Source organism: Haliotis rufescens, unplaced genomic scaffold (assembly GCF_023055435.1).
Source record: "Haliotis rufescens isolate VD_foot unplaced genomic scaffold, xgHalRufe1.0.p SCAF_2, whole genome shotgun sequence".
Taxonomy (NCBI): domain Eukaryota; kingdom Metazoa; phylum Mollusca; class Gastropoda; order Lepetellida; family Haliotidae; genus Haliotis; species Haliotis rufescens.
In genome coordinates, this window is record NW_025963890.1 from 4,069,980 (window position 1) to 4,081,914 (window position 11,935).

Here is an 11,935-nt window from a genome sequence, read left to right on the forward strand (position 1 = left end):
GAAACAGAGTCTGTTCACCAGTTTGAGTGAGTGAGAATGGTTTTACGCCGCTTTTAGCAATATTCCAGCAATATCACGGCGGGGGACACCAGAAATGGGCTTCACACATTGTGCCCATGTCTGGAATCGAACCCGGGTCTTCGGCGTGACTAACTAACGCTTTAACCACTAGGCTACCCGACCGCCCCTTCACCAGTTTGAAACTGATTACTTTTGAAATGAACTGGTCAGAAGATACCTTATATTCAGTCTCAAGTAATGAGGGGAAACTTGCCCATGTCTGGGGCATAACAAGTACCTGACTGCTTTCAGCTTAGTTTACAAGACAATACATACGGTAATCATAATCTCTGCATATAAAACAATGAATAGCAGAACAGGAAATACAATTTAATCGGTAAATCATCATGTCTAGTGATGTTTTATCTCAAATTTCACAGTTGTATTAACAAAGTTTAATTGTTATAATCTGTTCATTTCCCTGAATTCACTGAAGGGATACAATATTATTTTTTTCTGCGGAAGACAAACACGTTTTTATTATGTAGGAACTAGCTGTGTATGCGCTGGTAATGTGCTTCATTCCGATTCGCTTTATAGACAGGCTATATAAATTAGCATTGATTTTGAAGGCTTGTAGGTTGTACAGGGGGTTGCATTATTGGTGGGGTCCCTGTATAAACGGCGATATATGGTATAGACTCTATCCACTAAGCTACCATCCACATTAAATTTGTTCTATTGACAAGCAGGCACATCTAGTAACTGCCCAGACTCCACACCTGGCAAATAAATGAACGGTAATCAGGAACATTATCACAATTAATAGCTAACAGAAGGCATTAGTGGTGCTTCCATTAATGGATTAAATCTGTGTCTGGTCGGTAGACCTCCCACATCTACTATTCAACCAGGATTTCTTATGACTGATCTTCAGGGTTTGACAAGAAGTTGGAACACTCATGGTGCCTACCCTTCATGAGACTAGCAAGTACATGTGATAGAGTCAGTGATGTGCATCTACTAAGCATCTCTTCTAAAATGGTGTTGATATCCATATTTTATACCCATAATAAGTGGTGTTACAATGGCAAGAACATTTCAAATGATGCTAGACCATTAGTTATTTTACGAACAGTGATGACTGATCCACATTTGTAAAGTGATTCCCAACACTACAATGTCAGTCTCCTCAGTATTATAAAGCCTTCTCTTTGCCTTCATCATTCATGCATTTTCCAATCAAACTTTGCAGACATAGTGACCCTCTGCTTCCCATTCTAGAGGCTTCTTAAAGTCAGACCCATTAAGAGCACATCAATTTCTTCTCCCATTCTTACATGCATTCTGCAGTTAAACATTATATCCACAATGTCCAACTTTGGACAGCATCACAAAGCGTTTATTTTTGCAAACAGAAACACAGCTTGAACAAAAGTAAGTGACTGGTTGATATCCTTGATCTTACCACCCCTCACATACTTTTGAGTAGACAAATCCAGGTCATGCAATTCAGTGTACATTAAACAAGGCAAAGTTCAACATGCAATGGGAATACAGATCAGTGAGATCCAGTTTGCAAAGTCCATGGGCAACTTTAGGGTTAGCAAAATATACAACCAACCGACTCAGACTAACTAACCAACCTACCAAGTGTCCGCTCAACACATATTTGAAGACCTGACATAAGTTCACGCTTTGTCAGTTGTTTGTTGTTTAACGCCACACTCAGCAATATTCCAGCTATATGACAGCGGTCTGTAAAATAATCGAGTTTGGACCAGACAATCCAGTGATTGACATCATGAACATCGATCTATGCAACTGGGATCGATGACATGCATCAACCACGTCAGCTAGCCTGACCACCCAATCCCGTTAGTCGCCTTTTACAACAAGCATAGTCGCCTTTTACGGCAAGTATTGGTTGCTGAAGACCTTTTCTACCCCGGACTCTTCACGGGTCAAACTTCATTATCGCATCATCACTGAGCTTAAATAGATCATGCCCACAGTGCTATTTTGTTCAGTGATAATGTCATTTAATGTGCATTAGTCTAATGCTGTCTACAACTTAAGGCCTCACATTTTTTATTTTTCATTTCACGGGCCAACCACCCTAATGAAAAGCAGTCGGTCTAAGAAATAAATTAAACCTTAAAAATATTTTAAATTTTATTACTTCTCCCGCAAGTAATTTAGACCCTCTTTTACAATAAAAAATGTTATACACAACTCCACAGCAGTGTGGCAAAGCTGGAATATATCTGTGAAACATAAGATTAAGAAAGTGTGGTCCCAATCTAGTACAATTCTGATCAGTCTAGTAAACTCAGCTGATAACAGTCCACAAAATAACACTAAACTCTACTGAAAATGATGTTGAGAGCCATGTTCAGGCCAGATCAAAATATTTTTGATACAGACTGATAATGTGTAATGCAATGTTTATTGGCATGACCCTTAGACAGACATTTTACACTTCTAACCAAGACATTTTTCAAATGAAACCAGTTTTATAAAAACATATTTGTAAAACAGCCTACCTACATCCCAAATGCTTCCACTACAATGAATTCCCTACCTGAAGTTAACGATTTCCAAGGCTGAACATAAGTACTGTATCAGGTGAACTGAGTGTGTAAGTCGATATGGTCACATTAACCCTGTCTGGGAGGCATTTTCAGGTCACTGCTTCCAGCTAGTGCTGACTGTCTGACCTCACTGCGTATAAACAGATTGAATCACCACTTCATTGCGCACTGATGGCAAAAGTGCAAAACATACTAACGTGGAAGTCAGCTCAATAGTCCAATTAATGGACTGTTCGCCTCTTTCTGGGGATCCTGTTAGTCCACTGTATTCAAGTGCAGAGTGAGTGGGATGTTACACTGTATTCAGCAATATCACAGCCATTACATGTCGGCCTATAGGCAAGTGAGTGAGTGAGTGAGTGAGTGAGTGAGTGAGTGAGAGTGTGTGTGAGTGAGTGAGTGAGTGAGTGAGTGAGTGAGTGAGTGAGTGAGTGAGTGAGTGAGTGAGTGAGTGAGCTGCAGTTACCATATCCCCTTATTTATTCCTTGTGTGTTCATTTTATGTTTTTAATTTTAGCTGGGCCTAGTGAGTGAGTGAGTGAGTGAGTGAGTGAGTGAGTGAGTGAGTGAGTGAGTGAGTGAGTGAGTGAGTGAGTGAGTGAGTGAGTGAGTGAGTGAGCTAGCTGCAGTTACCATATCCCCTTATTTATTCCTTGTGTGTTCATTTTATTTTTTTAATTTTAGCTGGGAGCTATGGCTTGTCATGTAAGAAAAGATAGCAGATTTGCACTATAGGATTTACTGATCTGCCACAAAATTGAAATATCATTCTTCTTTATTCACTCACCTCCGAAAATGTATGCTTTATTTCATCGAATGTAAACTTTGAATAGGTTTCCAGATCGAAAACAAAAAACAGTGGTGTTTTTGTGAAATGGTAAAAGAAGAAGTCCACAAGGAAATGCCACTAGTGAACTGTAGTAGTCTCGGACTAGTGGACTTTTGCTAATTTCGAACCCTGTTATTCAGGGATAGAAATGTAGTTCCTTTCAAGTGTCACAGGGGGCACTCATGTTTATAGATGTTTATACTGCGCCCTTTTGGAATTAAGTGTGCTAACAAGAAGAAATACATTTGATCCAACTTCTAGCTAAATTAGATGTAACTTTAGAAAGTTTGCCCCTTTTCTTTTCATTGAGATTAAATATATCCTTTCCAACTTCTGAATCCCAAGGTTTTTGTTCTGAATCATACTGTGTTTACATGATCAATTATTTCCTTGTGTTTGTCCAAAATAGTTTCAAAAGTATATTTATCCCAAATTAAACGTAAAAAATAAAATGCTAAAGAACAAGCTATTTTTAGTACAAAAATACATTTTCCAAGTGTGCCCTTCAGACACGGGAACTTAATGTAACTGTGCCGTTAGCACTCGAAGTCTAACACAATAAATTTCAAAACCCTGTTATATTTTTAGAGGAAACTGTTTATGTAGCAGTCAGCAATATTCCAGCTACTTTACAGCAGCCTGTGAACATGGCGAATATTCAAGTCCTCGTCAGATAACCAAGTGGTTGATATAATGAACATAAGCCCCCCCACCCCCCCAACACACAAAGACAAAGACACAGACACACAAAGACACACAAAGACACACAAACACCACCCGATTAAATCTTGTGTCCACTTTTGACTAATAATAGAGTGCTGCTGACCTGTTCTAACCCAGGACCCCTGGGGGGAAGGACTTATTTATAACACAAAAGATCAAGCTGGGCTGCACCCTTCCTACATATGGCCATAAACATTCCACAAGTTTGCTTGTTCCCATAGCACATTGAAAAGTGGCAGTGCATGCCCCACTAATGCATGACACATACTGAAAGAACAACTAAACCTTTAAAACATTTTGCAAATGTTCCAAGGCCTTTCTTATTGCATAGAAAAGTGCCCAGGCATTCACGGTTGTATGTATACAACTGTTGGTCTGTTGAGAGACACGTTTTGGTCATAGGTCAAATATGTTATCATCCTATCCCTAAACAAACTCAGCAGTCCCACCTCGGCTATTACTAGCCTTTCTCCAAGGCTTTACTGACTAATAACTCCATGGAGGTACAGAAATTCTATCCATATAATAGGCAAATCTAGATCTAAGGATGCCTTTAATTGGGAAAACCTGTCCTTAATATTATCATAATCTAAGAATTATGATTTACACTAATAATCATCACCTTGGAGACTTGTGCAAGTCCATTCTATTACCTAGATCTGCTTGTGGTATAAGCCTGAATGAGGTCAAGAAAAGGGCTTCATTGATTGTCCCACGTAGCAGTCGGTGAGTACACATAACCCACTGGCACAAGTCTGAGCAGTGTTCCAAACAAGCATTAAAGTCTGGAGGTCCTTGTCATAACCCTAAATTAAAGTTTGAAGTAGGTCAAGAAGCCTCAAGAGTTAGAGGGTCCCAAGATCCAAAACATATAGCAGTTACCCCTGGCTGTCTCCTAATTTCCAACACTACTGAGTGGAATTGTTATGACTGATCTACACAAGGATTACACTTCCCTTCTTGACAACACACACCAAAGTTTAGGTGAATTCAAAAAGGATTTATAACCATCTTTCATTCTGCAACTTAGCAGCTAGACAGAAGCTTGAATTCTAGTCTTGTATCAATCCTGTCTAATGCTCAGCTAATTATTAGTCCATAATTTTATATGGTGTGCCACAGAAGTAAAGTGTAGAACTAAATATGAATAAGATTAGTTCACCATCTGTTTGATCACCAATAATGAAACGAAACATTGTGCAATGTGCAATATACATTTTATCACAACACTGCAGTGCCTCTGCAGACAGAAGTGTTCAGTCAGTATTCTGGTTGTGTGACACAATGTGAGTACATTTGAATGAACAATATATAGTTGAAGTCATATCACCGACAGGACATTTGCTAAATTAACACTTAGAAATCTTATAGTGGGTGAGTATGGTTTTACGCCACTTTTATCAACATTCCAGCAATATCATGGCAGTAGAAATCTTACAGAAAACAGGTTTGATAAAGATAGCTACTTAACACAGAGCTCCAGATAACTTTTTGAGCAATTGAGTTTTTACTCTAGGGTTTCTATTTTAATTGGGTTTTTACATATTTCATATGGTAACCAATATTTTTTCACTCATCTTTTCATCACTCTATTGGGTTTTTCCCCCATAACAGTGAACATTTTAAGATTTAAAAAAAATTAAATAATGTTTTAGATGTATATAACCATGATAACTGTTCTAAATATATAGGCTTGACTCAGAAAGTAAATTTGCCCGTAATTGTGCTTCAGAAATTAGCTCATTTGTACGCATGCTGATAAATCTTCATTGGGTATATACTCGTGCTGTTTTTATGCATTTGAGTTTTTCATTTAATGCATGCATTTCTGTATACAAGTTAATGGAAAGTAATTGGTTTTTGAATCATTTTGGGGGGTATTTTACGCTAATACGCTGCTTATCTGTGGCTCTGTAAACAGATTCAATAAGTATTTACATAATTTGAGTATTTCTATGGTATTTACATAATTTGAGTTAAGTAAATTGTGCATTACAGTGTGATTTATGGACACACTTTCTAAATGTTGCAAATATTTATTTCTTTGGGAATCAAAGCCATCCCAGATTAACACATTCTTAATAAAATCAGATCTTAGTTCTCGCCACCGCTAAACAAAGATCTGAGGACATCACATTACAGGTAACGTCAGACCGACCTTGCGCGAACTTTGACCGACCAATGGAATGACTGACAAGAAGTCGACATTAGCCAATCAGAAGGCAGCTTTCTCATGCTTTACGGCATTAATTTCAAATTGGCGAATACGCTTCGAAACATATTTTGGCAAATTCTTGATTGAAAATTGAAACCTGAACAAAAGCACATTCTGGAATGGCTAATTGATGGTCTAGACTGTATGGTTTCAGTCATTAAGCCCGTAACTATAGTTCGGAATACCCCGTGTTAAAGTTTCGAGGTTGCATGATTAGAAATCACATTCCAACTGTCACTTTCATGATCTGGTAAGTGACGCTCTGATTGGTCGGATGAAAAGTCTTTCTGACTTGACCCCTAATGAGATGTCCTCAGATCTCAGTTTAGCGGAAGCGAGAACTAAGATCTGATTTTAATGAGATTGAGATTAACAGGACAAGAAACTCATCTTCAACATGTTCAATAGACCCAGATTTACAATATGTACAAATGATATTTGAATAGTCTGAGTGTTTGTTCTTCCTAATATCTTGTATCACTGCCTTCACAATACAAAACATGATCAATATGAAGGAATTCTGATCTAGAAGGTCTACCTAATGGAATCTGATTAATCACACCCGTAGTACTGTACATCAAGCAGTGAGTAATAGGACCTTTTCATCTGCAACAAATGCCAGCACAAAACATGCAGAGATTAAATCAACATGCATCCCATATTCCTTCACACTTCATTAGTAATACTTTTCCCTGTACAACTACCATGCTGTGTCAGCCCACGACATCCAGTATCTTAATTAGGTATACAAATATCTGTGTGGTGGTGTGGGAAGACATGCATGTACGCCCAGGTGATGTGGGACCTGAGAGTAATCTTGTACTTAGCTGTGTATTTAAGTTTTTTAAGCAGTCTTCGATGATAAAGTTGACATGAGATGCCGATTATACAACAAATTGTCATTCTGTTAGGCCGGCCTAACCTTCAGTAAAAGGAGACAAGTTCTTTTAAATTAAAATGAAAGTAAAGGGGTCCTTGTCATAACTCTAATATTGAGAGTCCCTACATTCAAATACAATAGGAGCAAAACTCAAGGATCCCCCTTAATTTCGAAGGATGTAGAGGAAGAGGTATGATAAGCATGATATAGAAAGCTTTCTTGTTTATTGCCATGCTCAGCAATTTTCCAGCTATATGACGGAGGCCTGTAAATAATCCAGTGATCGATATTACCAGCACTAATCCACTCCATGGGGGACGAGGACAAGCCATCAAGTGACCAAATCTGACCACCTGATCTTGATGATGGACAGGCTCTTGAACCTAGGGCTTCCTAAATTGTTGGCATTAGGGTTATATCAAGGACCATTTCAATGACATGCCTAATTTTAAACACTGGTAGGGAAAGTTAAAAACTACAAGATTACTCCACATTTGCTTCATTCAATAAGGGTTCCATAGTCCATATTATTATTCAACATGATAAAAGATGTGTAGGATCAAATGGGGAAGATTAAACTATTCACTTTGTCATCATACCTGTTTAGACCTAAATTAGGGACTTTCACAGCATTTGAAATTTGTATACCTCGGTTATCTGGGACTAAGCTTGCTCAGGTATTCTAAGGTGATCTAGAACTCTGATCCAGAAATCAGTCGAAGTGAACCAAAAAGCACATGTTCTACGACAAATCATATTTTGTGATTTTCAAATCCTTGTTTGTCAATGTGCCCCCCAAATAACTGCAAACATTTATTCATTACCAATGTTCTAGTGATTAATCTTAATCCATAATATATCGGAAAAATGCATCAAATGAATGATTTATTGTGGTAACCTATTCTCTTTAAGTTAATGACATATTGCTGTAAAATGTGATAGGAAGATGTGCACATAATTTTGAAGTACCCACAGTTTGATGATGTCAAGCCCATGACAAATTACACATAACACAGGGATTATTGATGCTGTGTGGTAAATAAAGCTCTCATGTATTGTGTTCAAAGGTCAATGTTGTGTGGACAAGGAAGGGTAAGTCAGACACAAATTTCAAATGTACTTGGTGCATGTACAGACAAACATACTAGGTTGTATTTTACAAAAATAGGTTGTACTGGTGCATGTTATATATATAGTTAATTTGAGCCCTATTAAATGCTTAACCATTTCTATTGAATTGATACATTAACAACAGATAGGATGATTTGTTATTATTATTTGGATTATTTCCAACAAAATTAAGCATTTTCATTGTTCACACTTAGAACAGGTGCTTTGACATGCTGACATGTACCTGTAACTTCCTAAAAAGCCTCAAAATATGAAAATGATTTAAACTGATGATTGGTCAGTTGGAACAGTCTTATTTCCAAGAATATTGGAACAATGGTCAACATGGTCAATAATAGATATCAACATTGTTTTAAACACAAACATCAGTGCTGCTGCACACATAGTCTGTCTTACAGACCCTGATACAAATATATATCAAATACAGCCCATGCAAGTCTATAATGTTTGGCAAGTCTAGATCACTGCAGTATCTGAAAATGAAGAGAGTCACTGGGCTCCTTTTTATTATATTTTTATTAAGATAACTGAACATCTGTTTTTTTATGTACAATATGTTCATTTCAGAGACTAGATTTTAGTCTACTGCACACAGCATAATAATTTATAAGATAATGAATGATCATCCGAGGCTTGAACTTTCTACATGGAAAAAGAACATATTATTCAACTTTTATATTCTCACATTCTGTGCAATTTAAACGAAAAATGAAGTAATTACAACATACACTGCAATATCATCTCAAGTCGCAAGAACAGTGTTTGATTATTATGGAGATGTAACTGAACTATTTAACAGAAAAAAAGAAACAAATGAAATATTACATGGTCTGAAAATTAATAGAGATATGTGTTCCTAAAACTTAGCTGTGAAACAGAGTGTTTTGGTGCCTCTATGGGATGAACATCTACTGCATTGGTCAAAACAGGATTACCCTTATTTTCTTTCACTGAACCTTTAGGCCTAACATAACATGATTTATCAATTTATATGACTATTAGTATTGAATTTGATATGGATAAATCGTTGATTGGATCTATGTCCAATCTGGATCTATTTCCTACACACATATGTGCAGAGCAGTTATCGGAAAAGTAAATTCCTTCGTCGTATCCCCAAAGACACTGACGCACCGACATCACGAATATGTCAAAACATGCAAGCTGACACATTTCGATGACTGCTGACCTCTGAGGTCAAGTCATTCATGATGCTGGGTCACATTTGAGAATGAGGTGGAAGAGCAAAGAAGTGTCATTCGAAACTTCAAACAACCTCGTAACAACAATAAGGATTACAATATATCTGACATATTACAATCCCGGACAGAAAACGCTTTAATCGAATATGACTGACTGACAGATGTGCGAACAAGTTCAATATTTCCACTATTACACACCTCTTCTCGTCGCTTCTGCCATCGTCCACATGGGCTCTCTTCTAGTACTTCGCTTTCATCCTCAGATTCATCTCCGCTGTCAGTTTTTGTTGGATGGCCTTCTTGTTCTGCCTCTGTCATACTGTGAGGCCGATAAAGCCAAGAACCACCGATTATACTCTAATTTTCGGCAAACAATTCAGTACTCCAACTACGACAAACCTGTCTTATTCAGACGACTGCGTATGTAGATGCTACTATCGTTACAACAAGCTGTACTTGTTTCGACGTAACGAAGACTGTCAGGCGACTTCCTAAAATTCAAATAATTTCATTTATACTTCATAATTGTTCAGCGTTGTTTGGATATTACAAAACTTGATAACATCAGCTAACTGGGAATTAGAAAATCCGTACCCATGGAGATTCGTACCCCAACATCCCGCCCAATCAACACCAGAATCAAAGAGCATAAAACCTCCACCATCAAATCCGACAGCAAATCAGCCATCTCGGACCATATCACCAACTGTCCCAATCACATCATCAACTGGGACAACGTCCAAATCCTCGCCAACAACCTCCATGACTTCACCAAAAGAAAACTAACAGAAGCAGTCCACATTCGCCGCCACAAGCCATCAATCAACAGAGATCAAGGCTATTTCATCCCATCCGCCTACTATGAACTCATCAACCAATAATCACCTGTTTATTGGCTTCATGCCCCCATTGGCTTCTAGCTATGTGTTTTCTGTCCATCGTGTTGTGATAGCATAATCCCTTTGTTGTCACACCTACCTATGTTATCCCACTCATGTATGCCCTTGTTGTTACTATTAATCCTCTACTGTTAATCCTCCACTTGCTATATATATTCTGCACTATGTCCCTCATTCAGTCTTGCTTGACAATGGTATAAGGATCTATACCGAAACGTCGCCTTTTACAGTATTAAAGAAGTTGTTATCCATAAAAATTGTGTCTATCTTCCCAACATTTTGGGCGGAGTCATACCCAAATCAACTGGATGACTTGTGCCCCAAAAAGCGAGTCCGTACCCAATGAAAATATATATGATTTGAAACTTTAATCATTAATAGGATTAAACTTGTTTTCTGCTAAGACTTAATAGTTTAAATACAAAAACAACAATATACAAAATAAATGGGTACGAGTTATCCAAATCTGGGTACGGGTCCTCCAAATTTGGGTAAGTTTTTTTCAAAATTGGGTACGGGTCAGCCAAATAAAGTACAAATGCTAAAAGAAAATACAGGTACGAATCCGACGAGAATTGTAGGTGCGGGTAAGCCATTTCCATTGGGTACGAATCTCCATGGGAACAGATCATCTAGTGTCCAGCTAACGCATACTAAAATGAATTAAGCAGTCAAATTAGGTTTTTACATTGACGGCAAGTGCAGCGCACATCGCTCGTTCTACTTCAAACAAACAGGTGCTTTACCGATAGAAACTAATTATATAATTATGTGTGTTATGTATACACAACGAGGAAGGAGTTAGAGTGGGTAAACAAGTAGTACACAATGATCGATAAACAAAAGATAACAGGTGTTGTGTATTTGATAGATAATCATTTGTCTCGCATCGAAAATAAAACAAATTATTTTACTTTGTTATGGGTTAACACACAGTCGTCGACAACATTACTAGTATAGCAAGGCTTGATTTGTGATATGCTCATGAATAAACTGTATTGTAGGAGTAGATTTTGAAACATATCCTGAAGTTGTTAATACATATTCTTATAATAAGGATTTGAAATGAATTAGAAGAACAAACAAAATTTGAAACAGCTAACATGACATAAATAACCTTAAAAGTGAGCTCTCCATAATTAAAACCAGGGTGTGGTGGGTGTGTGGTTGTTGTTGGCGGTGGGTGGGTGAAATGGGTCTTGACTTTGCAATCACTGCATGGGTTGAAAGACAAGGTGAAAGTGAAAGACATGTAGATACGCAAAGCTTGCAGTAACAAGGTCAAGTAGGATAGCATCTTAACATATTTTTATCAAAGTCACGTTTGACCAACTGGAAGAAATGTTAACCTCATGTTATTAAAATTATTTAAAAAAATAATTTCACATAGAACGTAGATGATTTGAAATTAAAACGAAGAACCACGCACAGTTTAGACAAGGCCTTCTGTCGCGTAAAGTTC

General features: G+C 37.6%; 1 protein-coding gene across 1 annotated transcript in view; it reads right to left on the bottom strand.

The window, feature by feature from the left end:
• LOC124114514 (nuclear receptor-binding protein-like) overlaps positions 1-10,006 on the bottom strand; it is a 33,190-nt gene extending 23,184 nt beyond the window's left edge. Inside the window, exon 1 of the mRNA XM_046475122.2 lies at positions 9,773-10,006. Within this exon, the coding sequence (XP_046331078.1) occupies positions 9,773-9,892 (120 nt within the window). The 5' untranslated portion in view covers positions 9,893-10,006. The remainder of the gene's footprint in view (positions 1-9,772) is intronic.
• Between the last annotated feature and the right edge of the window lie 1,929 nt (positions 10,007-11,935).